Consider the following 23338-nt stretch of genomic DNA (forward strand, 5'->3'; position numbering starts at 1 on the left):
TGTGTGCTGGCGATTAGGTGCCTCGCTCTGGCAGTGTGGGTTCGAATCTCGGATGGGACTCAACTACAAAAAGTACTAGAATCTGTATTTTACTAAGAAAGTGTGATCCCAAATATAACATTTGTTATATGTTATATCAAAAAAGAGAAAGAAATAGACTTAAATAATATTTCTTTTTATGTGATATTGAACTTTAAGCTTCCTAGAAATATTCTCGGGAGCGTTTCCCCAAATGAGAAATATTATTTTATTGACTAAAATAAAGCCAAATATGCGGTAACGTATTCATTAAATAGGTTACATTTTTTCACTTAATCGTGAATATATTTGCATGTATTTATTTCGAAGTCAGATGGGGGGCACGGGTGGCCCAGTCGTCTAAGGCGCCGCGATTCGCTGTGCAGAGTTGCGTCCCATGGGCACGCCAGAAACCTATGATTGTGGGTTCGAATCCCGGTTCGCCCCGATTATGTTTCTAGGTTTGTCAGCACCATACCCGAGCTCGTGAGTTTCTAGATCTAGTAAACGTCTGAGACCTGCATCACTTCGGGCTTTCCTCCCACATTAAGCAGACACTGTTAAAAGCGGCGTTCAAGCCAACTCACTCACTCACTCACTACTACTGTGACGTGTCTAGGATATGTAGGTTACGTTACTTAACCTATTCATGTGTAAATATATTTTGAATTTGTAATTTTAAGGTTCAACACCCTGTCGGGATCTCGTGTCAGTTTTGTTTGTTTGTTTATTGTTTAACGCCGCACTCAGCAATATTCCAGCTTTTTGACGTCGGTTTGTAAATAATCGAGTCAGGTCCAGGCAATTCAGTGACTGACATCATGGGCATCGGTCTTCACAATTGGGATACGATGACATGCGTCAACAAAGTCAGCGAGCCTGACCACCTGATCCCGTCGTCGCCTCTAGCGATAGGTATAGTTGCCTTGTACGGCAAGCATGGGTTGCTGAAGACCAATTCTCCCCCGAATCTCCACGCGTGTTGTATGAAATGCAGTCGGAATTGGTCCCCAGCAACCCATGCTGACTGCACCATACCTGTGCTCGTGGGTTTCACTGAAGTGGTAAACGTCTGAGACCTGCATCACTTCGGTCTTTCCTCCCACATTAAGCTGACACGCCGCGATATAACTGGAATACTGTTAAAAGCGGCGTTAAAACCCAACTCACTCACTCACTCGAAGTCAGACGCGCAAAAGAGTTTTCGCAAGTCAAACAGAGAACCAGTATGTATAGACAGTGGGACAACATGTGACAGAAGAGAGGTTGCGTTGCATCGTACCACCATCGAAAGTTGTCCGTGCGTTATCTAGTGACGCTGACACTAGGACGATGGGATGTATCTTCAGGTGAGTATCCACCGTCACGTTTTGAAGTCATGTTTGACTAACTTGTGAGTACAGGAAATATTCAGAACTTCCTGGATGGAAAATCACTCTTCATCTGTCCACGTGTCTTTGTACTACAGTTGCTGAATGACACATTTGAGTTATGAAATTGTTTTTTTTGTTCGCGACAAATTCCTGTGGTGAGACAGCTGTGAGAGGGACTGTGATTGTGATCGACGGAACTTTAAACCATGTTGAATTTGCCGCCAATGTCAGTCCAGCGTGGACGTAGTCTGTTGTAGAGGTTGATGCGGCGACCGGTCCTGCTGTCGTGGATGGACAAACGGCACAGGGCAAGCACGCCATTGCCAATTTCATTTCTACGCCTGGAGGAGCTAGTTTAAAACTTTGACAAGACAATGCGTTTTACTGAAATTGTGTTTTATTTCGCCGTAATCGAGACGAATGAAGCGTCAGTAAAAGCTCTCCTGTTGCTATAGTCACATGCTTCCCTCTCCATTCCCATTCACCACTGACTCAACAGGCTTCCATATATTTTACTTCATATGTTGTTTACCTCTCACTAGAGTCTGTTTATCCAGAGTATCTTTGGATAAATACAAATATTATTTTGGGCAAGGACTGTTTAATATACATGTCTTATTGAACTCCAGGCAGCGTCATACCAAATGTGTCAAACGATTGTACTTGTTGTTACCCTGTCTGGATTTTGTGCATTAAGGGGATAAAACAAGGACTGGTCGGCTCAGAGTCGGTATACTGTGTGGGTGGAGTATCCATGTTAAACTTCAGCATGGTATCTCAGTAGGCTAGCACTTTTAAACTGGCGTACGTCAGGACTAGAACAAACAGCCACACTCACACATGTATAGGCCTAAGTGCAAGAATCTTGAATTTGACATTAAACCCCATTCCAATTTTCAATATGTCAGTCATTAATTCTTCAGGACATCACATTTAGTGGATTCTGGTGCAGAAAAGGCCTTGTTTGTAAGTTTGTTGTAAGGGTTAATGAAGATGAAGATGGGGTAGTTACAGTGTGATGTGGATGATTATGTGAACACCCGATCACAAGGATCGATGCTGGTACAGCCAATCACTGGTCCCCTCAGTCTCAATACTAATTATGGATCCAGACGGAATATTGCTGAGTGTACACGTCAGCATGTCAGCTGATGACATTTCGAGGTCACATGACATCTGTTGTGTGCAAGTAGGTGATCATAATGACAGAAGCTCAACGATGTTTCCCTTCAGTAATTGGATATTATTTTCATGTGAATATACACTACACTTCTCGAAATATTCCAGCTATTAATTTGATCTATTTATGTCTTCACACATTTGAAGACTGGAAAGAGTCTTCAAAAGAATCTAGATTTTATTTTCAGCAGCAAATTCCAAAATTGGTGCACGCTTCTGACATGAAGGGTTCACGTGATGTGGGGATCCTGGATATTGTGATGAAAGTACACTTGTTAACATTACCAATATGCTCTATTTGATGTCACATATATGGCAGTACTATAGTTCCTACAGTAACACATGACCCGTGAAGGTCTTGGTTAGAATAGGTCTTCAGCAACCCATGCTTGCTGTCAAAGAGGTGACTAACGGGATCAGGCTTGCTGATGTCAGTCATCGTAACCCAATTGCATGGATCGATGCTCATGATGTCGATCACTAGATTTTCTGGTCCAGATTATTTTCAGATCACGGTCATGTAGCTGAGATATTGCTGAGTGCGGCAACAAAGACAACAAAAAACCCCGAAACATCCCAAAGACTGTAACAGAAATTGTTTATATTTTCATTATAACAGGTGGCAATCAACAGAATGTTCCTGATGCTGAATAATATTTCTAAAACCAGTAAGGCGGAAATATAAACATTAAAGTTACATTTCCTTGGCAGAGTCTTGTTGACTAGTACTAGTACTGCAAACACTAAAAACTACTGAAAATGATGTTAAGAGCACGTCTCAAAAGTCTTTTGCATGGGCTGCACCAGGTGTTCGCAAAAAACATAAGCATGTCAAGTATGACTCTGAATATTAATTGTGCTCATGACAACCTGTGGGGCGGTCGGGTAGCCTAGTGGTTAAAGCATTCGCTTGTCACGTCGAAGACTTGGGTTCGATTCCCAGCATAGGTACGATGTGTGAAGCCCATTTCTGGTGTCCCCCGGTGTGATATTGCTGGAATATCGTTAAAACCATGCTCGCTCACTCACTCACTCACTCACTCACTCACTCATAACACCCGTGGGGAATCCCGGGTTAGAATTAATCCCCAGCAGCCTTTACTGGGGGGAGGAGGGGGGGGGGATGCAAGAAATTCTATCTGAATTTCTGAATAACAATATTTCAGGAAAAGTTTGTATTAAAATGTATACCCCCAATCCCCTGGTTATACCGTGCTTGGTGTGAGAGGCCAAATGATGGATCGGGTGGTCAGACTCAGTGGTTTGGTTGATTGCGTGTCATTGTACCCATACGTGTGATCAAAAACTGGACTGTCTGGTCCTGACTAGAGTATTTGCAGGCAAATGTCATTTAGCTGGAATATATCTCAAACAACAAACGATCCAACAATAATGATGTGTCAGGTGAAACCCTGCAAGACATCAGTGAGTTTTTATCTGTATCAGTACAAGACGATACACTTGGTGAAATAAATGACTCATTTAATGACCCTGGCGTTTTTGTCAGTCAGATGTAGCAAAATGTATTATAAAGATCTGTGGTCTGTCTGCAATGTCCACATGCTGGTGGGGTGTCACCGCACTGGTGGCACGGAGTCCTGTGTACAGCGCACTGGTCACTGGTGGAGCAACGGTGGTTATATAAGCGGGTGGATAGTTGGATGCTTTTTCAGCAGCTTGACTCCTGAGAGTTTCCAGGGCTTTGGCTCCTCCCATCCTCCCGAGGCAAGGGCGTTAACTTACTATAAAAGTCCAGTTTCCACCCTTGGTGAACTAAGCTTAAATTTTGTGGCACATTGTGGCACCCAGTCAAGATGATCTGATCGATGATCAAGAAATGAATTGTAATAAAACGGGTCTTGCCTCATGAAATCACTTGAGTATCTTGATTAAAAACATGAAAAGATTGGGAAAACATCTGTCAATGCCAAGTTGACGGTACACATGCTTTGCAAATCCTGCAGTTGACTGAAACCTATACATTGATGTCCATATTTTTACAAACCGGATGTCTTGTTCGTTACACAATTTTGATTGGTTTATGAATTGATCTGTAACCCCAGCCAAACTGTAACTCTGGAATTTCCAAGGGTGGAAACTGGACTGTTATAGTCAGTGATCCTTTGCCTCGGGTAGATGGGTCCTGCCCTAAATTGAAGCACATGTAGCACATGTGGTGTCTCTTTAGGCAAGTGATTGTTTGAAAAGTGCCGTTGTTCACCAGCAGTGATGGGTACCCGGTAGGATGAGATGGTAATGTGACTGCTAACCTTCGAGCACCTCATAGACAGCTTGGGTTGCATCCTGTCCAGATTTCATGTGACATTATCTTTTTGTTCATGACAGAAGGCTGGATGTGACATAATCTATTTGTTCATGACAGAAGGCTGGATGTGACATCATCTATTTGCTCATGGGGGTGGAATATTGCCAAAAGGCAGTGTAAAGCCTCACTCACTCACTCACTCACTCACTCACTCACTCACTCACTCACTCACTATTTGTTCATAGGGGCGGTTGGGTAGCCTTGTGGTCAAAGCATTTGTTCGTCACACTGAAGACCTGGATTCAAATCCCCCCATAGGCACAATGTGTGAAGCCTATTTGTGGTGTCTGTCCCCAGCCATGATATTGCTGGAATATTGCTAAAGGCGGTGAAGAGCCGTACTCACTCACTCACTATTTCTTCATGACAGAAACTTTTCATGACATTATTCCAACGTAGGATTTACTGAGCTGAAGTCTCGAAACGTGCAGCCCTTTGTTTTGGGATTCTGTTTTGGATCAGGGGTTCAAACCCAGATATATCCGGATCAGGATCTTACAACCTGCACCCTGCTTTCTTGCTGTTTGAGGCGACTAACGGGATCGGTGGTCAGGCTGGTTGATGGATGACATTGTATCCCAATTTGGGTGGATCTATGCTCTTGATGTCAATCACTGGATTGTTTGATCCAGACTCGATTATTTACAGACCGCCGTCATATAGCTGGAATATTGCTGAGTGCGGCATTAAACAACAAACAAACAAACAAACAAACAAACAATATAACCCGCATCCTCATGGGCCTGAATTAGTGAACATGTAAATTTGGATGTGGTGGAACTGGTGGAGATTCCAGGGAAGAATGTGTCCCCAGCAACCTATGCTGGTGGTGAGAAGTGACCAAATGGATCTGGCTTGATGACTTGGTTGATTGTGGGTCATCCTGCTCACAATATTGATCACTGAATTTTCTGGTCCAGATTGATTATTTACATCATGTAGCTGGGGAACATTGCCCAGGGCAGAGCTAGACAACAAATGAATAAAAGAAGAAGCTTGTGGCTAAATCATAAAATGCTTTCAAATTTGAGATTTTTCTCCTTTTTATTGTTTTAAGGTTAGTGAAATCTGATTTAAATTTGTTTTGTGCCTGTTGTACAAAGTTGTCACAAGGATTTGTGTTAGCTGGGCTGTCTTCGTTGGGTGTTTCACTGAAACAGACAAGCTGAGATCCACCCCCATCCTAACTACTTTCTGGATCCACCCCCATTAAAGACATGATTGAAGATTAAGGTGAAGTATACACACAAGCAGTATACACACAAGCAGTATACACACCAGCAGTATACACACGCATATATAGTGTTACGCAGATAAACAATTGTGGTATAGATCCATTAGCTTGAGAGTGGCATCAACCCAGGGGAATCACTCATGGAGACAGATGCCCGGTCACAAGAGACCCTCATGCCCATCCACCATTGGACTAAATCTGTCAGGGATAAGGTGGCATTTGTCGTGGTGACTGGTAGTCAAGGAGACGGATGCCCAGTCAGAGGCGCCTTATTTGGTTTGGTTTGCCAAGGGATACAGGGTATGGAGCCGTTCATCAGTACATAAGGTTGCTAAGGGATAAGGGGTGTGGAGCCGTTCGTCAGTACATCAGGTTGCTAAGGGATAAGGGGTGTGGAGCCGTTCGTCAGTACATCAGGTTGCTAAGGGATACAGGGTGTGGAGTCATTCATCAGTACATCAGGTTGCCAAGGGATACGGGGTGTGGAGCCATTCATCAGTACATCAGGTTGCCGGTAGTACGGGGTGTGGAGCCCAGTCAGCAGTACCAACAAATGTTGAGAATAATAATAGACATTGTACCTACAGCACATCAAGAGCAGTTAGAATGTCTGTTATTTCATCCATCAATCATGACCACTGTTCACATGATAATTGATTCACTCCAAGCTCTAAAGTAATTATCTAAACGTACAGTACACTTCACAATTTCATTACTTTACAGGACCCTTATTTTGCCTACAAGGACCCTTACTATTATTTATTGGTGGTACCTTGGACCCGACGTGGGTCAGTCAAGGTAAAACCCTGCATCCATCTGTGGCAAGTTGAGCCAGTATGACCTCACCACAAGGACAGACATTGGTTTGGGCTAATGCAACCATGTTTAGGATGGACTGGAGAAACATCCATTTTTTAATAATAAGTTTAATCAAATAATCTTAAACAAGCAAACAAAATGCAAAATATTAATAAATTGAAACATAGTTCCAAAAACATTTCCAAAGGCTATTATATATTTGTAACAAATGTTATATTTAGGATAACACTTTCTTAGTAAAGTACAGATTCTAGTACTTTGGGGGTTGAGTCCCATCCGGGATTTGAACTCACACTGCCAGAGTGAGGCACCTAATCGCCAGCACACAAAGTCAGCAATCTAACACATTCAGCCGCCAAGGCTTCCACAAAAATGAAAGTCTGACTGGTAGTCTAGATCACGTACTTTGTGCACCACTCTGACACCATTAAGAATAAGAGCTTGAGATTAGCTGTGTATTAGCATAGTGTACGCATAAAATCAACTGAAGTCCGCAGACAAATCAAATCCTTGCGTATCAAATAAGCAACAAAAACTATGAATACACTATTGAAATAAAATTAAAGTGTATATTATTACTATTAGATAAAAACAATTGACTGGTATACAATATAATTGTGTATCAGCCGATCGCTAATTCACTTACCGACTATTACATTTGGAAAAGCTTCTGTGACAAACATACTGATAGACGCCAATTGTAAAGCACAACGTGCCAAGTCAGTGCACATGTTGTATCTTAATCAGTCACTGATTGGTAATTAAAACAATAGCGCCTTTTTTACAATGCTCTCACATTGTAGTAGTGTTCCAGGTATTGAGTCTACCCGATTTCAGTATTCAAGCAATGTATTATCAGAGAATTCATGCGGTTTGTTCATCCATAGTATTTGCTGTAACCAAGTCTGCCCGGAGATCCTGCCGAGGTCAGCATATTTTATCAGGTGTTTCTGCCACAGAGTGTTATTCCGACATCTAAACACTGATGTTATCACGGACACTGTGATCAAACACATTCCAGCTCCCGGTAACTCACACTCAGGGCGGGGCTGGCAATATGACCCAAAGGTCAAAGATCAGCTGATAAGTGACCAGGTATGGTGTGGAAGTTCTAATGGGGGTTTACCTGCGTTTGTCACTGATACCTGCCCTGCCGGGGGGAGGGGGGAAGGGGGGGGGGGTTCACACGTGTAGTTTTAGGTCTGGAACTTTAACCCGGTACCACTGCTTTTATCTTGTATAGCAGCGTTAGAAATTGGCACTAGTCCTGTAGTCCTTGTCAAACTGCCCAATTGTCAAAATTTCTATCTTATATGAGATGCTCGTTTTGCTTGCTTATTTGTTGTTTAACGCCGCACACAGCAATATTCCAGCTATATGACGGCGGTCTGTAAATAATTGAGTCTGGACCAGACAATCCAGTAATTGACTTCAAGAGCTTCGATCCACGCAATTGGGATACGATGACATGCATCAGCCAAGTCAGTGAGCCTGACCACCCAATCCTGTTAGTCCCATCTTACGACTAGCATAGCCACCTTTTACGGCAAGCATGGGTTGCTGAAGACCTATTCTAACCCGGATCTTTACGGGTCTTGTTTGAGATGCAGGCTTGTCCATCTGTGTTATTGGTTTGAGATGAATGGTTTGGTTTCCAGTAGGAAGTAGGGGGTGGGGGTGTCAGGGGACGATTTAACTGTTGCCCTGTTGGCCCATGGCCAGTTAAAATTACAAAGTGCTTGCTGAAATGTAAAGTAGATGGCCCTTCTGGCTTGTTAGATGTATGTATAATTGTTTTAATTGGATCATCTCGGTAGAATGACAACCACTTTGCAATGTTGTGTACAACAACTGTTTTATTTACTCATAAATCGCCATGATATGAGGCAAATGGAAGCCAAGATTTTATTTCAGAGTGCAGGAAATAATGTTTTAGGGGTGAGGAGTTTTAAATTTTCAGAGCCCCTCTACGTGGCTATGCAAGCTCAGGTTCAGCCACTTCGCGGCCTCCACCATCTTGTTGTAGGCCAGTTATTTTGGAGAGGGGCCAGTAACTTTTAAAAGGAGCAATCCCTGCTGGCTACAGAATTTGCTGTTAAATCTACACCTTGGGTAGAGGGTTATGGGGTTATGGGGTTGGGGTTATGGGGGGTGGGGGTAGGGGTTATGGGGGATGGGGGAAGGGGGAAGGGGGTTATGGGGGGAGAGAGGTCTTGGTTTATGTTCAGGATAAATTGTTGTTTGTACATTCCTCATTCAGTTTCCAAACAAAGTTTGAGTGAAAATGTTAGGAGTCCCATGCTGTCATCATAGAATTCATTTGTATCCATTCGAGGTTGGAGTCCGTTTCTTTGGATGAGGTGAAACGTCACAGTACTAGCTTCTGGACCCATGGAGATCCGGCTAGGAGTGATCTTTATCAACCCATGCTTTTCGTAAAAGGCAACAAACAGGATTCGGTGGTTGATGCATGTCTTTGTATCCCCATAGTGTAGATCAGTGCTCATGATGTCAATCACTGGATTGTGTTGTCCAGACATGATTATGTCCAGACAGCCACTGGTTGATACTGTTTTCACTGGAATACAATGATACACATAGACATAGCAGGGCTAAAAAACATTTTTATTTTTGCCAATGACAACAATAGTCTTTTCAGGTATCATTGTTGTTTTGATGGTTAAAAGATCCCAGGCATAGTGTCACCAGGTGTTCAGGTCAAACACACTGGCATGACAAAATTGTTTTTGCTTTTGACAAAAAATATAAACATTCTTTCACATAATTTTTGTAAAAGTCTGAGAAATGTAAGGCAACTAACTGTTTATACTTTTTCTGTTTGGGCCATACTTTTATGACAGTGGATTCCCATTTTGATGAAATATAATCAGTTTGAGCAGGTCATGGTGTTCATTCATACAATTAGAGCCTTGTGTGCAGAGGACAGTGTTACTTCAGTTTCTCCGGACCCGTGAAGATCCGGGGTAAAATACATCTTCAGCAGCCTATGTTTGCCGTAACAGGCGTCTATGCTTGTCGGATGGTCAGGCTCGCTGACTTGGTTGATGTATGTCATCGTATCGCAATTGCATGATTGATGCTCATGATATCAATCACTGGATTGTGTGATCCAGACTTGATTATTTACAGACAGCTGTCATATAGGCGAAATATTGCTGAATGTGCGTTAAACAAACAAACAAATCAGTTCAGCTGAAACACTGTGTAGGGCTTAAGCATGTTGTATCGTGTGGCCACTGTCAGCTGATGACCGATCTCCTCCGTGATCTCCTCGGTGATGAAAGTTCCTCCTGCCCTCTGTCTGCCTGCCACCGCTAGGCCTGACAGTGATGGAGGTGTGTTGACTCGTGAGCATAGGATTGAACATGACGGTCAAAAACCAAGCCAAATCAGTTCAAGATCATCAAGTCCGAATAGAGGAAGACATTTTTGTTACAGCAGGTATAAATGGTGCTTGTAACATGATCTGAGTTCTAGATGCCGAGACCTGATGACGGCAATCAGATGAAGTCAATTTTATAATTTGGATCGACTTACTACAGTGCTTGTACCACCTGGAGATGTGAGTGAGTGAGTGAGTGAGTGAGTGAGTGAGTATGGTTTTATGCAGCTTTCAGCAATATTCCAGCAATATCACGGCGGGGTACACCAGAAATGTACATCACACATTGTACCCATGTGGGAATCGAACCTGAGCCTTAGGCGTGACGAGCGGATGCTTTAACCACTAGGCTACCCCACCGCTTCTTGATGTGCATCATAGAGTGGTAGTACAATATTCAATTTCAATGAATAATATGATGGCAATGGTCAGTATCAAATACAAAAATACAGTGGTGATAGCAAAAGTCAGTGATAATTACATATGGTCAAGACTCCTAGATGGGCTAGGCAGGGGATTGGGGATGATGAGCAATCCTCACATGAAAGCTGGTTTCCGCAATGAAAATGCTCAAGAGATACGAAAACAGCATATTGTTCCCTTTTATCGTCTAACTAACTACTGGAAAGTCCCACATAGTTTCCACACATAGAACATTACAGAAATTTCAATATTGTTATACTATTACTGTCCACGGTAGTCCGCGATATACCGAACCGGAGGACTGCACACCACACAAGCATCTAAATATAGTAACTTCTTGACGACTGGTCACTGTCCATACACAATGCAATGAATGTCTATCGAATCTCAACAGAAACAATGTAACAATGTAACAATAATTGTTAAACAATAAAATACACCTCCATATAACATTCCCCATGGTTGTCAGGTATTCCTTGTTAACCAAATGGATTCTGGGGACCCAGGCTAGTGTTCAGCTTAACTGTCCAGACTGTGACTTCCGAGATATTGGTACAAAGATGTACGACTGTTTTGGAAGATTGGCAGCCACCTGTGACTGGGCTGGCTGATGGAAACAGCAAACAAGGTCCCTACTGGCTTGTCGGTTTGTGTGGCCGGAATGGATAACTGTCTGAGGACAGATTTTCAGATGAAATCTAGACGATTGTATTAGTTGGCATTTAAATGGCCAGATGGTATAGATAGTTCAGAAATTGTCAAACGATGAAGTCATGGCTTTGGATGGTTTGCAGACATCTTCAAATTGCTGACGTCATGGCCGAAGGTTTGCAGACACCTTCCATTGATGATGTCATGGCCAGATGGTATAGAAAATTCTGACATTGACAGATGATGATGTCATCGACTCATGGCCGGATGGTTTGCAGACACCTTCCATTGAAGACGTCATGGGCGGATGGTTTGCAGACATCTTCAAAATGATGACGTCATGGCCGGATGGTTTGCAGGCACCTTCAGTTGATGACTTCATGGCCGGATGGTTTGCAGGCACCTTCAATTGATGACTTCATGGCCAGATGGTTTGCAGGCAACTTCAATTGATGACGTCATAGCCGGATGGTTTGCAGGCACCTTCAATTAATGATATCATTGCTGGATGGTTTGCAGACACCTTCCATTGAAGACGTCATGGCCGGATGGTTTGCAGACACCTTCAATTGATGACGTCATGACCAGAGGTTTGCAGACATGTTCAATTAATGATGTCATGGCCAGACGGTTTGCAGACACCTTCCATTGATGACGTCATGGCCTGTTGGTTTGCAGGCACCTTCAGTTGATGACGTCATGGACAGATGGTTTGCAGACATATTCAAAATGATGACGTCATGGACGGATGGTTTGCAGGCACCTTCAATTGACGACGTCATGGCCTGTTGGTTTGTAGGCACCTTCAGTTGATGACGTCATGGACGGATGGTTTGCAGACATCTTCAAAATGATGACGTCATGGACGGATGGTTTGCAGGCACCTTCAATTGATGACGTCATGGCCGGATGGTTTGCAGGCACCTTCAATTGATGACTTCATGGCCAGATGGTTTGCAGGCACCTTCAATTGATGACGCCATGGCTGGATGGTTTGCAGGCACCTTCAATTGATGACGTCATTGCCGGATGGTTTGCAGGCACCTTCAATTGATGACGTCATGGCCTGGTGGTTTGCAGGCACCTTCAATTGATGACGTCATTGCCGGATGGTTTGCAGACACCTTCAATTGATGACGTCATGGCCGGTTGGTTTGCAGGCACCTTCAATTGATGACGTCATGGCCTGTTGGTTTGCAGGCACCTTCAGTTGATGACGTCATGGACGGATGGTTTGCAGACATCTTCAAAATAATAACGTCATGGCCGGATGGTTTGCAGGCACCTTCAATTGATGACGTCATGGCCGGATGGTTTGCAGGCACCTATAGTTGATGATGTCATGGCTGGTTGGTTTGCAGGCACCTTCAATTGATGACGTCATGGCCGGTTGGTTTGCAGGCACCTTCAATTGATGACGTCATGGCCGGTTTGTTTGCAGACACCTTCAATTGATGACATCATGGCCTGATGGTTTGAAGTCACCTTCAGTTGATGACATCATGGCCTGATGGTATAGAAAGTTCTGACATTGTCAGATGATGATGTCATTGACTCATGGCCAGATGGTTTGTAGGCACCTTCAATTGATGATGTCATGGCCGGATGATTTTTCAGATGGTCCTTAGTGTTTCAGCATAATGCTGATGTAGGTAAACAATGAACCCTTCAACCACTTGGCTACCACTGCCCCTCCCCACTCCAGTTAGAATAGGTCTACATCAACCTATGCTGATTGAAACAGGCTACTTAATGTATCCGGTTGTCAAGGTCAGTGACTAAGTTGATTCCTTGTCACCGTAAGCCCTCAGCATTGACCATGGATTGTAGCTGGTCAAGACAATTATTTACTGGCCACCATCATATAGATTGAATATTGTTGAGTGGGGTGTAAAACAACCCTCACCCCTATCCCTGTAACCCGACAGAAACAGACACATGCTTGCACACTTGTATTTATGATTAGTGTTAGCAGGGAACTAATTTCTTCAAGACTATAGAGTGGACAGTGTTGATTCCACGCTGTCTTGTACTATCGACCATAGGTTAGTCTGTCGTACGTTGGTTTGTTGTATGTTGGTCTGTCGTAGGTTAGTCTGTCGTACATTGGTCTGTCGTATGTTGGTCTGTCGTATGTTGGTCTGTTGTACTTTCAGTATTGAGAATCTTCCCCGGATTCGTGGATTTCCTGGAATTTTAGTGACCACAAATTTGTTAAACATAAGCATCCCCCAAAATTATGGACCACGCTCAATTGCAAAGAAGTTTCAGTTGGAAAGGAAAATGTCCATTCTCATCCCTGTACGTTGGTCTGTCCTAGGTTTGTATGTCAAATGTTGGCCTGCCACACGTTGGTCTGTCGTACGTTGGTATGTCACACGTTGGTCTGTCGTACGTTGGTCTGTCGTAGGTTTGTATGTCAAATGTTGGTCTGCCACTCGTTGGTCTGTCGTATGTTGGTCTGTCACGTGTCGGTCTGTCGTACGTTGGTCTGTCGTACGTTGGTCTGTCGTAAGTTGGTCTGTCGTAGGTTTGTATGTCAAATGTTGGTCTGCCACATGTTGGTCTGTCGTACGTTGGTCTGTCACACGTTGGTCTGTCGTACGTTGGTCTGTCACACGTTGGTCTGTTGACGTTGGTCTGTCACACGCTGGTCTGTCGTACGTTGGTCTGTCACACGTTGGTCTGTCGTAAGGTTGGTCTGTCACACGTTGGTCTGTCGTACGTTGGTCTGTCGTACGTTGGTCTGTTGTACGTTGGTCTGTCACAAGTTGGTCTGTTGTAGGTTTGTATGTCAAATGTTGGTCTGTCACACGTTGGTCTGTCACACGTTGGTCTGTCACACGTTGGTCTGTCGTACGTTGGTCTGTCGTACGTTGGTCTGTCATACGTTGGTCTGCTGTACGTTGGTCTGTCGCACATTGGTCTGCTGCACGTTGGTCTGTCACACGTTGATCTGTCGTAGGTTAATATTCAAATGTTTGTCTGTCACATGTTGGTCTGTCACACGTTGGTCTGTCACACGTTGGTCTGTCGTACGTTGGTCTGTCACACGTTGGTCTGTTGTACGTTGGTGGTCTGTTGTACGTTAGTGGCCTGTCGTACGTTGGTCTGTCGTACGTTGGTCTGTTGTACGTTGGTCTGTTGTACGTTGGTCTGTCACACATTGGTCTGTCACACGTTGGTCTGTCGTATGTTTGTCTGTCGCATGTTGGTCTGTTGTGTGTTGGTCTGTTGTGTGTTGGTCTGTCGTATGTTTGTCTGTCGCATGTTGGTCTGTTGTGTGTTGGTCTGTCATGTGTTGGTCTGTCGTATGTTGGTCTGTCGCATGTTGGTCTGTCGTGTGTTGGTCTGTCGTGTGTTGGTCTGTCGTATGTTGGTCTGTCGCATGTTGGTCTGTCGCATGTTGGTCTGTCGCATGTTGGTCTGTCGTATGTTTGTCTGTCGCATGTTGGTCTGTCGTGTGTTGGTCTGTCGTATGTTGGCCTGTCGTATGTTGGCCTGTCGTATGTTTGTCTGTCGCATGTTGGTCTGTCGTGTGTTGGTCTGTCGTATGTTTGTCTGTCGCATGTTGGTCTGTCGTATGTTGGTCTGTTGTATGTTTGTCTGTCGTATGTCGGTCTGTCGCATGTTGGTCCGTCTTTTATTTGTCTGTCGCATATTGGTCTGTCGTGTGTTGGTCTGTCGTATGTTTGTCTGTTGTACGTTGGTTTGTTGTATGTTGGTCCGTCATACCTTTGTTGTATGCTGGTCTGTGGTACGTTGGTCTGTTGTTGTTTGGTCTGTCGTAGGTTGGTCTGTTGTTGTTTGGTCTGTCGTAGGTTGGTCTGTCATACGTTGGGCTGTCGTATGTTGATCTGTCGTAGGTTGGTCTGTCGTACGTTGGTCTGTTGTACGTTGGTCTGTCGTACGTTGGTCTGGCGTACGTTGGTCTGGCGTACGTTGGTCTGGCGTAGTTTGGTCTGTCGTATGTTGATCTTTTGGTATGTTGGTCTGTCGTAGGTTGGTCTGTTGTATGTTGGTCTGTCGTATGTTTGTATGTCGTATGTTGGTCTGTCATAGATTGGTCTGTCGTATGTCGGTCTGTCGTAGGTTGGTCTGTCGTATGTTGGTCTGTGGTACGCTGGTCTGTGGTATGTTTGTTTGTTGTATGTTGGTGGTCTGTCATAGGTTGGTCTGTCGTATTTTGGTCTGTGGTACGTTGGTTTGTGGTATGTTTGTCTGTTGTATGTTGGACTGTCGTAGGTTGGTCTGTCGTACGTTGGTCTGTCATAGGTTGGTCTGTCGTGAGGAGGAGGCCTTGTACAACTGGGGTATCAGTTAGCCTCATCTCTGTCTGAGTGTGATGAATCGTTCTATTAGATGTGATCAATTGTCGACTGGCTCTGCTGTCTCTGTATCAGATGGCCAAATTCTGCTGGCCTCCGTGATAGAGGAGGTACAGGCATCTGGAGTGGGACACCGTGTCACAAGCATTGATTCAGTGTGTAGTGGTGCGGGGATGTTTGTTGACTGGAGTAATACCTGACAACATGGCCCTGATGACAGAACTAGATACTGGTTGTTGTTCAGTGGGCGAGGGTAGAATACTGTTATGACATAGGCACCATTGTGACAGTTATTTCATGGCAGATGTACTGGGGTTGAAAAATACCATTGCCAAACGCCCATACCAAGTGAGGTTTAGAATTTGGGTGAGTAATATACGTTTTCTAGCATGCCCATGGATAAGTAGAGCTCACAAAATCAGTAGGGTCAAGTTTCACGAGAATGTAATCATGTGATTATGTAACGATATTTGATTTGGTGGCCAAGAATGGCAATCTAATTTGCATACAGCTACACCTGTCAAACAATGGGATTAATACACTTTGATGTCAGGCAGGCCGTAGTGACGCTTCCATTTATGGCACATGCTTCTTTGAAATGGAATGACAGTTGACTACATTTCTTGGAATTAGTAATGCAAGGTAGATCTCGTGCCGAGTTTTGAAGCTTCATTGGGCCTAGCTTTGATTAAATGTTTTGTTTGAATACACCAGTCACTGTTGAGGCTCACGTGCTGTCGATTGCGAAAACTTTGACGCATAGCAGTCAAACTACAACAAATATGTCTTTTAATGAGTCAAAGTATGGCATTTATGATATATATACATGATATTTATCCATTCCCTGTCAACTTAAGTTCATTTCAAGGCGTCAATAGTGATAATCTGACCGTGGTTGCAATAAGTAACAGTGAGTTGTGCAATCTACCAATCCCTTTACACACAATTTCACCGAAATATATCTAAACAATATTGAATGAAATTTTAAATAGAATGAATAAAATATGCTGCAAACGTTAGTTTTTTGTGATGGGGAAAAGAGTCAGTGTAAAACTTGAGTCTTAGAAAAATGTTCATAAATATTGGGAGCCATGCGTTACCGCACGCTAAAGCCAAGTTAGCGCTATATTGACACAACTTCTCTGCTGTAGGTCATTTGTCTCAAAGACAAGCAACAAGTTTTTGTGAGAATCCATCGGAGGCGAACCCGTGACCTTCGGATTGTTAGCCCGACAGCTAACCAACTGAGCTACGTCCAAACTGTGAAACTAAGTGCAAATTTACCAAGCCATGCCTACGCCATTACGGAACTGAACGAAAAGGGTCAACTAGGTGACGGACACTTATGAAGGTAACAGTGTCTTGTGGCATGGTGTCTTGTGACTTTCGTCTACAGACACTTACCAGTAATCCCTTTGCCATTAGGTTCTCGCCCCATTCCTTCATCTACAAGATGCCGAGTGGTGAGGAAGGAGCCGATATGGCACGAACTGAAAACGGCTCCAGGTGTCAGGCATCAGACGTCAAACTCGCAGTTATGCATGAATAACATGGTATTTAATAATTCGTCGGGTGATTTGTGTGGCAGAAAAGTGTGGTAGGGATCACTGTAAGGATAATGTGGATAATAGTAAGGAACAAGGGAGGCACAAGCATGGCTAGTGACGACACTTGGGTGAGTTCGCTTTTGAATGAGTACTGAAGAAATGTAGTGGGTCAAGGTGGCTTGTGTGAATGTTCCCCCACAGTTTCCAGTAGCCTAAACCATTGCATCCTTTTTTCTTGACATTTTTGAGAGAAGGATATTAGGAGCCGCTTTAGAATCTATAATAGCCACTAAACTGGTACCTAACCCTAATGATCGTAAAGGGGTGATTGATCGTAAAGGGGTGATTGATCGTAAAGGGGATCCAAAGGCTAATGATAGTGTTCAGGGTAACCTACCCTGACACTGGCGACATTTGGGTGTGTTCAGCGCCAATATAATGTACCTAATAGACACGATTTCTAGGCATGATAATGAAAATGAATGAATCTAAAAAATAACATATGTATATTAGTTCCCATTTAAAATCATTTTAGCCTCTTGAATTACAAAAAATATGAAATATAAAATATTTTGAAAATAAATGTGCTTTCATAAACTAGCACTTGTAACTTTACATTGCCGGTATTGCATGTGTCCAATCATGTAGCAGCGGTCTATTTCAAGTTTCTTCGGCAGTGGGGACAAGTTTAAAAGAAAGGCGAAGAGGAATTCTGAAAATTCAAATGAATCTTTATTGGCCAGAGATAAGAAGTATGACGAATGTAAACGAAAGCGACCATTCATCGCTGGGTGGAAAGACCAATTTCCTTGGGTTGTTTATGATGACATGGCTGAAGTTCCAAGTAACAAAACATACAAGCTTGTAATCAAAAGATAACTGTTATTGATGGATGTTCAAATTTCAGAATTGAGTTTTTGAAAAGTCACGATACCTCAGATGTACATTTGGAGTGGGTGTCAAATGAGTGAGTGAGTGAGTGAGTTTGGTTTTAAGCCGCTTTGAGCTATATTCCAGCAATATCACGGCGGGGGACACCAGAAATGGGCTTCACCCATTGTACCCATGTCTGGAATCAAACCCGGGTCCTCGGCGTGACGAGCGAACACTTTAACCACAAGGCCACCTGACCGCCCCGCGTGTCATATGAGAGAGATGCTCTTCATGGGAGTACAGCAAGTACCAACCATGTGTTGATTAGACTCGCTGTGTCTGTACTGAACATCATATGTGGAGTAAACAAATGGCAGTTTCACTCTTTTATTACAGAAATCCTTGGAGGACAGGTGCATCTCTGATTCTCAGTTCTGTAGCACTAACATTTTACTGAATTTATTTGTTTGATTATGGGCTAGTACATGTTAAAATAGGGCAAGTAAGAATGTTGGTCATATTTGCCCTTTGTCAAGTAACATTTTTATAAATGTTCACCCCCTGAATGTCTGGATTGGGCAGAGAACCCAAAGGTTGATAGTTTGAGCATAGACCCTTAATAGGGGCACATTTCTACTAGTCCTTGTGATACCTTAACTATTGGGCTGTTTGGCAGATAGTACAGGACTAGCGCCAATTTCTACCGCTGCTATGCATTTAAAGTGTTTTTGGATGTACACCTGAATTTGTTCAATTTGATGGCAGGAGCTTTTTGAAAAAACTATTTGTAGCCATTACCCAGTCATTTTCATACAACATGAAATAAAATCAGGGTTTGCACAGATTTGAAAAGTGCAAACATGTCTGATGAAAAGTGCAAACATGTCTGATGAAAAGTGCAAACATGTCTGATGAAAAGTGCAAACATGTCCGATGAAAAGTGCAAACATGTCTGATGAAAAGTGCAAACATGTCTGATGAAAAGTACAAACATGTCCGATGAAAAGTGCAAACATGTCTGATGAAAAGTGCAAACATGTCCGATGAAAAGTGCAAAAGTGCTTGATTCTGCCATTTTACCATGGAAGTTCTGGAATTTTATTGACAGTGCTTGAATGTAAATGTTTGTTTGTTTGTTTGTTGTTTAACATTGGTAGTGGTACACTGGGGAAAAGTGCGCTAAGATCTCACAGACCAAGCAGTCGTCACTAGAAAAATTGTCTGTCATTGTTGGGATTAAAGTTTCAGCATTTCCGTGTTGTTAAACGAGAAAAGAGTCCTTAAAAACAAATGATTTTCCTTGAAAAGTGCTTTAAGAGTGATTGAATTTAGAGTGCAAAGATCTGTATGAATCTTGTGAAATTTGTTATCGTATATATCAAGCTAGTTGGTCAGTTTATTTGCTATATTTAAAATTTTGACTTTAATATGTTCTTACATTCTCTCAGAATGTCTTTCTCTACTGAAATTGCAAGACCTGAATTTTTTTCTGTGTGATAACATCATATTTTGTTATATTCATTTGGTTTAGTGTTTATATTTCATATTTCTACAGAAAATCTTTGAATATCAATGCTGATTGTAAAAATGTTCAGTAGCTGTCTTTGTTTTTTTAAACTGTTGACTTCCTATCCAGGTGAGCTACAGTGGAGTGGGCTTATTTTAGGACAAACAGTTTTGATAATGGACCTATTGGGTGAAAAATCCATGTTGGTCGATATAAAACAACAAAAGATAAAGATGATATTTGAAGCTAATGTTTTGTGTCACAAAAAGTTCTCTGAAAATGTTTCCACATGTGCTAGTTAAGCTTGTGTATAACTTAACACACCCTATTGTCTGACGAAAGTTTTTGTGGTGAACACGTACGTTTTGTATTAAATGACAGAATAAAAAATAGTGTCTTCAGATTATTTCTATTCAGCTTTTCATTTTTTAGTGTGTGCGGAATCTGTAAACCAATTACAAACCAATTGCGTTACACATTTCCCCTACAGTGTATATAGGCCGATTATTAGGTACTGGTGAAACTGGAGACTACTGCCATTAGCTTGTGTTTTGTAACTGTATTGGGCCTGGGAATCCATCATCTTGTGCTATCCTTTGATCCTCGCAATAGGTACAGACCATGAGTACATTGTTCTTGACAAATACTGTTAGCTCACAGCATGCTGCCCCCAACACCATCTCCAGCCAGATCTCACTGAGACATGGGCAACCGTAATGGAGGAGTTTTTCATCACAAATTTGGCAGCGATTGACATGTTGCAGTTGCAAGAAGATAAATAGCTGAATACCGTATTTAACCAAGAGAGTGGCATCACAGCTTGTTACAGCTTGCTGGGAAGGGATGCCACTAGTTGGGGGGTATATTGTACTCCACGGGGAGTCGTTAGCGGAAGATGTGTCCAGTTCCGCTGGCTTGACAGATGAGTGACGAGGATGTGCGACCTGGCTGATGCCGCATGTCATTCCGCAAATGCGGATTGTTGTTCATACTATCAGTCACTGGTTTGCCTGTGTATAAATGACTGAATGACATATCATAAAAACATCTTGTTCCCTCTCTGATTCAGTCACTGACTGACTGACACTCACTCACTCACTCACCCCGTGCTGTTATTCACGGAGAAAAGGTGCATGCACTACATACAATACGACTTCCACAGGAATACTGCAGTCTTTTTTGCAACATAATAACAATTCTAAGAATTTATGCAATAACTGTGAAATATGGGGATATAAATTTTCCAATGCCTTTGCTTGAGAGCGTTGAATCAGCAGGTTTTCTCCCGGTCCTGAGAAGCAGCTGTAGCCAGGAGTCTGGCTGAGGACGGAGTTAGCTGGTTGCCGGGATGAAGTAACGTAGACTCGATCCGGCTGCTCTCTCAGCTGGGATGTTATTCATAGATCTGATGGCATGAATATGTTTGCGCAGTTGGGAATTAGATACAAATGTCAATGAAGATTTTTAATGAAATGATTTATTTTCATGTAAAACTGAGGCACATTGGGACAAGGTTTTTCCTTAAATATCTTCTCTTGCACGTACGTGTATCAGTTGTAGAAAAAACATTACCTCATTTATCTCAGAAATATATGATCGATACTTTGATCGCGTCATACGTGTGTAATTTCACTCAAATGAAATAACACTTTAGGCGGGAAGTATATTTTCAGCCTCAATAACGCGATGGTTTTCAGATTAGGATCAGTGAGAAACTACAAAATCAATAGGACATGTGGGTTTTCTTGTCCAGTAACGTGGGGATGTCATCTCGTCACAGTACCACTTGTGAATGTATCAATGTTGTCAGGCAGCTTGACGAGATACACGTGTTATTTGACGAGAAATGGCAAATATCCCCAATTGATTTCACAGTAGTGCCGTTCATTATGGGTATTAAAGTGACGTTCCTGGTGATTTGTTGGATGACATACATGACATACACCAGCAACATCGGAAGTGAAATATTTCCTGGAATTTAAGGAGAACATGTTAACCCTGTTAATTTCGTATTGTGTTGGTGTTAGCCATTTCCTAGCCTTGCTTCAAGGCTGTACTGAAAGAAAAATCCCTGGATGTGTAGTAATTCTATCCTAATAGGCAAGTCCTGATGTGCAGACAGTCTCCAGTCTCATTTAGGGACAACTTGTTCTTATTATTTACGTAATCCAGAAATTATTATTTAAACTAATAATTATGATGGCCTCCCAGACCAACACTCCACTAAAGCCTAGCCTTGCTCCAAGGCTGTACTGAAAGAAAAGTCCATGACTGTAGTAATTCTATCCTCCTAATAGGCAAGTCTAGATATGTGGACAGTATTCCAGTCTCTTACAAGGTAACTTGTTCTTATTATTTACATTATTTAAATTATGATTTAAACTAATAATTAGTGCCTTAGAGACTTGTGCAAGTGTTGTCATTTTTCTACAGCTGCCAAATGTGGAGTCAGTCTTGTGAACTAAAACTTGTAGTATCACTTTCACTGCTCTGCTGAGAATATCTAAAAACAAGATAGTTTCATATTCACAAAAAATGCATGGCACGAAAGTGGGGAGTTCTGTGTACGATCAGCCTTCGTTTAGTGTCATGTCTGCTCATGACAAGCGTACAGGCTAATTCCCCCATGATAGTCCAATGTCATGACATGTCATGTTTGATTTGTGTGTCATGCTGCAAGCTGGGTCACTCTGCCCTGGCCGTGTAAAGTGGGTTTGGATTGATTTTGTGGCTGAGTTCTCGTGGTGAGATGTTGGGAGATTGCTGGCCATATCTGGTGTATTAAAGGTCTAGGGTGTTAGTAACTTCTGAGAAATCTTGTGGTCCTGATTCCATGGATGGATGCAGGAGGATGGAGATGAAGAAGAAGAAGATTTGTTATACGTCACCCACAGGGGGCAGGGTACAATGCATGAACAGGACTAGTTTTAGTGAAAAGTTATAAACATTGACTTACACAATGGCATACAAATATTACTAAGGTCTAGAGAGGAGATGCAGATGTTCTTTGCGTGAAAATTTTGTAAATGAAATATGAGAATTTGTGCAGAAGGCATTGGTGGATTTGGTAGTATCTTAAGTGATAGTGGCTACATAGCTGAGGCAGGTGATGTGAAGTCAGATCTGATCGTTTATTTGGCTGTACAATGATGATACAAGGTTATCTCTGTAGTGGGGGCACGGGTGGCCCAGTCATCCCAAGGCGCCGCGATTCGCTGTGCAGAGAAACCTATGATTGTGGGTTCGAATCCCGGTTCGCCCCGATTATGTTTCTAGGTTTGTCAGCACCATACCCGTGCTTGTGGGTTTCACCGAAGTGGTAAACGTCTGAAACCTGCATCACTTCTGGCTTTCCTCCCACATTAAGCTGACAAGCCGTGATATAACTGGAATACTGTTAAAAGCGGCGTTAACCCAACTCACTCACTCACTATCTCTGTAGTCTTCATCGCAAATGACAGGAACAAGACTCTGAAGGGGCTATGTGCCACACAACAAGTCGTAGCCAAGTAAATGTGTTTTAGGACTTCTACAGGATCAGACGACCCCGTGGGGGTCAAGTATAGAATAGGTCAGTTTATGGTGGTTGTTTGTCACGCCAAAGATCCGGGTTCGATTCCCCACATGGGTACAATGTGTAAAGCCCATTTCTGGTGT

The 23338-nt window shown here is 42.8% G+C and overlaps 3 protein-coding genes across 3 annotated transcripts; all 3 read right to left on the bottom strand.

Moving 5' to 3' along the window:
- Positions 1-13742: 13742 nt before the first annotated feature.
- LOC139445339 (salivary glue protein Sgs-3-like) lies at positions 13743-14348 on the bottom strand. The gene is made up of 2 exons (XM_071226467.1): positions 14152-14348; positions 13743-14037 (listed from the first exon to the last, which is right to left on the bottom strand). Exons 1-2 carry the CDS (start codon positions 14346-14348, stop codon positions 13743-13745), a joined length of 492 nt encoding a protein of 163 aa, XP_071082568.1.
- A 372-nt stretch (positions 14349-14720) lies between these two features.
- Positions 14721-15086, bottom strand: LOC139445341 (uncharacterized protein slr1819-like). The gene has a single exon (XM_071226470.1). The coding sequence runs from the start codon at positions 15084-15086 to the stop codon at positions 14721-14723; it is 366 nt and encodes a 121-aa protein (XP_071082571.1).
- A 170-nt stretch (positions 15087-15256) lies between these two features.
- Positions 15257-17057, bottom strand: LOC139445342 (serum response factor-binding protein 1-like). Its single transcript, XM_071226471.1, has 2 exons — positions 17053-17057; positions 15257-15707 (listed from the first exon to the last, which is right to left on the bottom strand). Exons 1-2 carry the CDS (start codon positions 17055-17057, stop codon positions 15257-15259), a joined length of 456 nt encoding a protein of 151 aa, XP_071082572.1.
- Positions 17058-23338: the final 6281 nt, after the last annotated feature.

Source organism: Haliotis cracherodii, unplaced genomic scaffold (genome assembly GCF_022045235.1).
Source record: "Haliotis cracherodii isolate W230 unplaced genomic scaffold, xgHalCrac1.p SCAF_6, whole genome shotgun sequence".
Taxonomy (NCBI): domain Eukaryota; kingdom Metazoa; phylum Mollusca; class Gastropoda; order Lepetellida; family Haliotidae; genus Haliotis; species Haliotis cracherodii.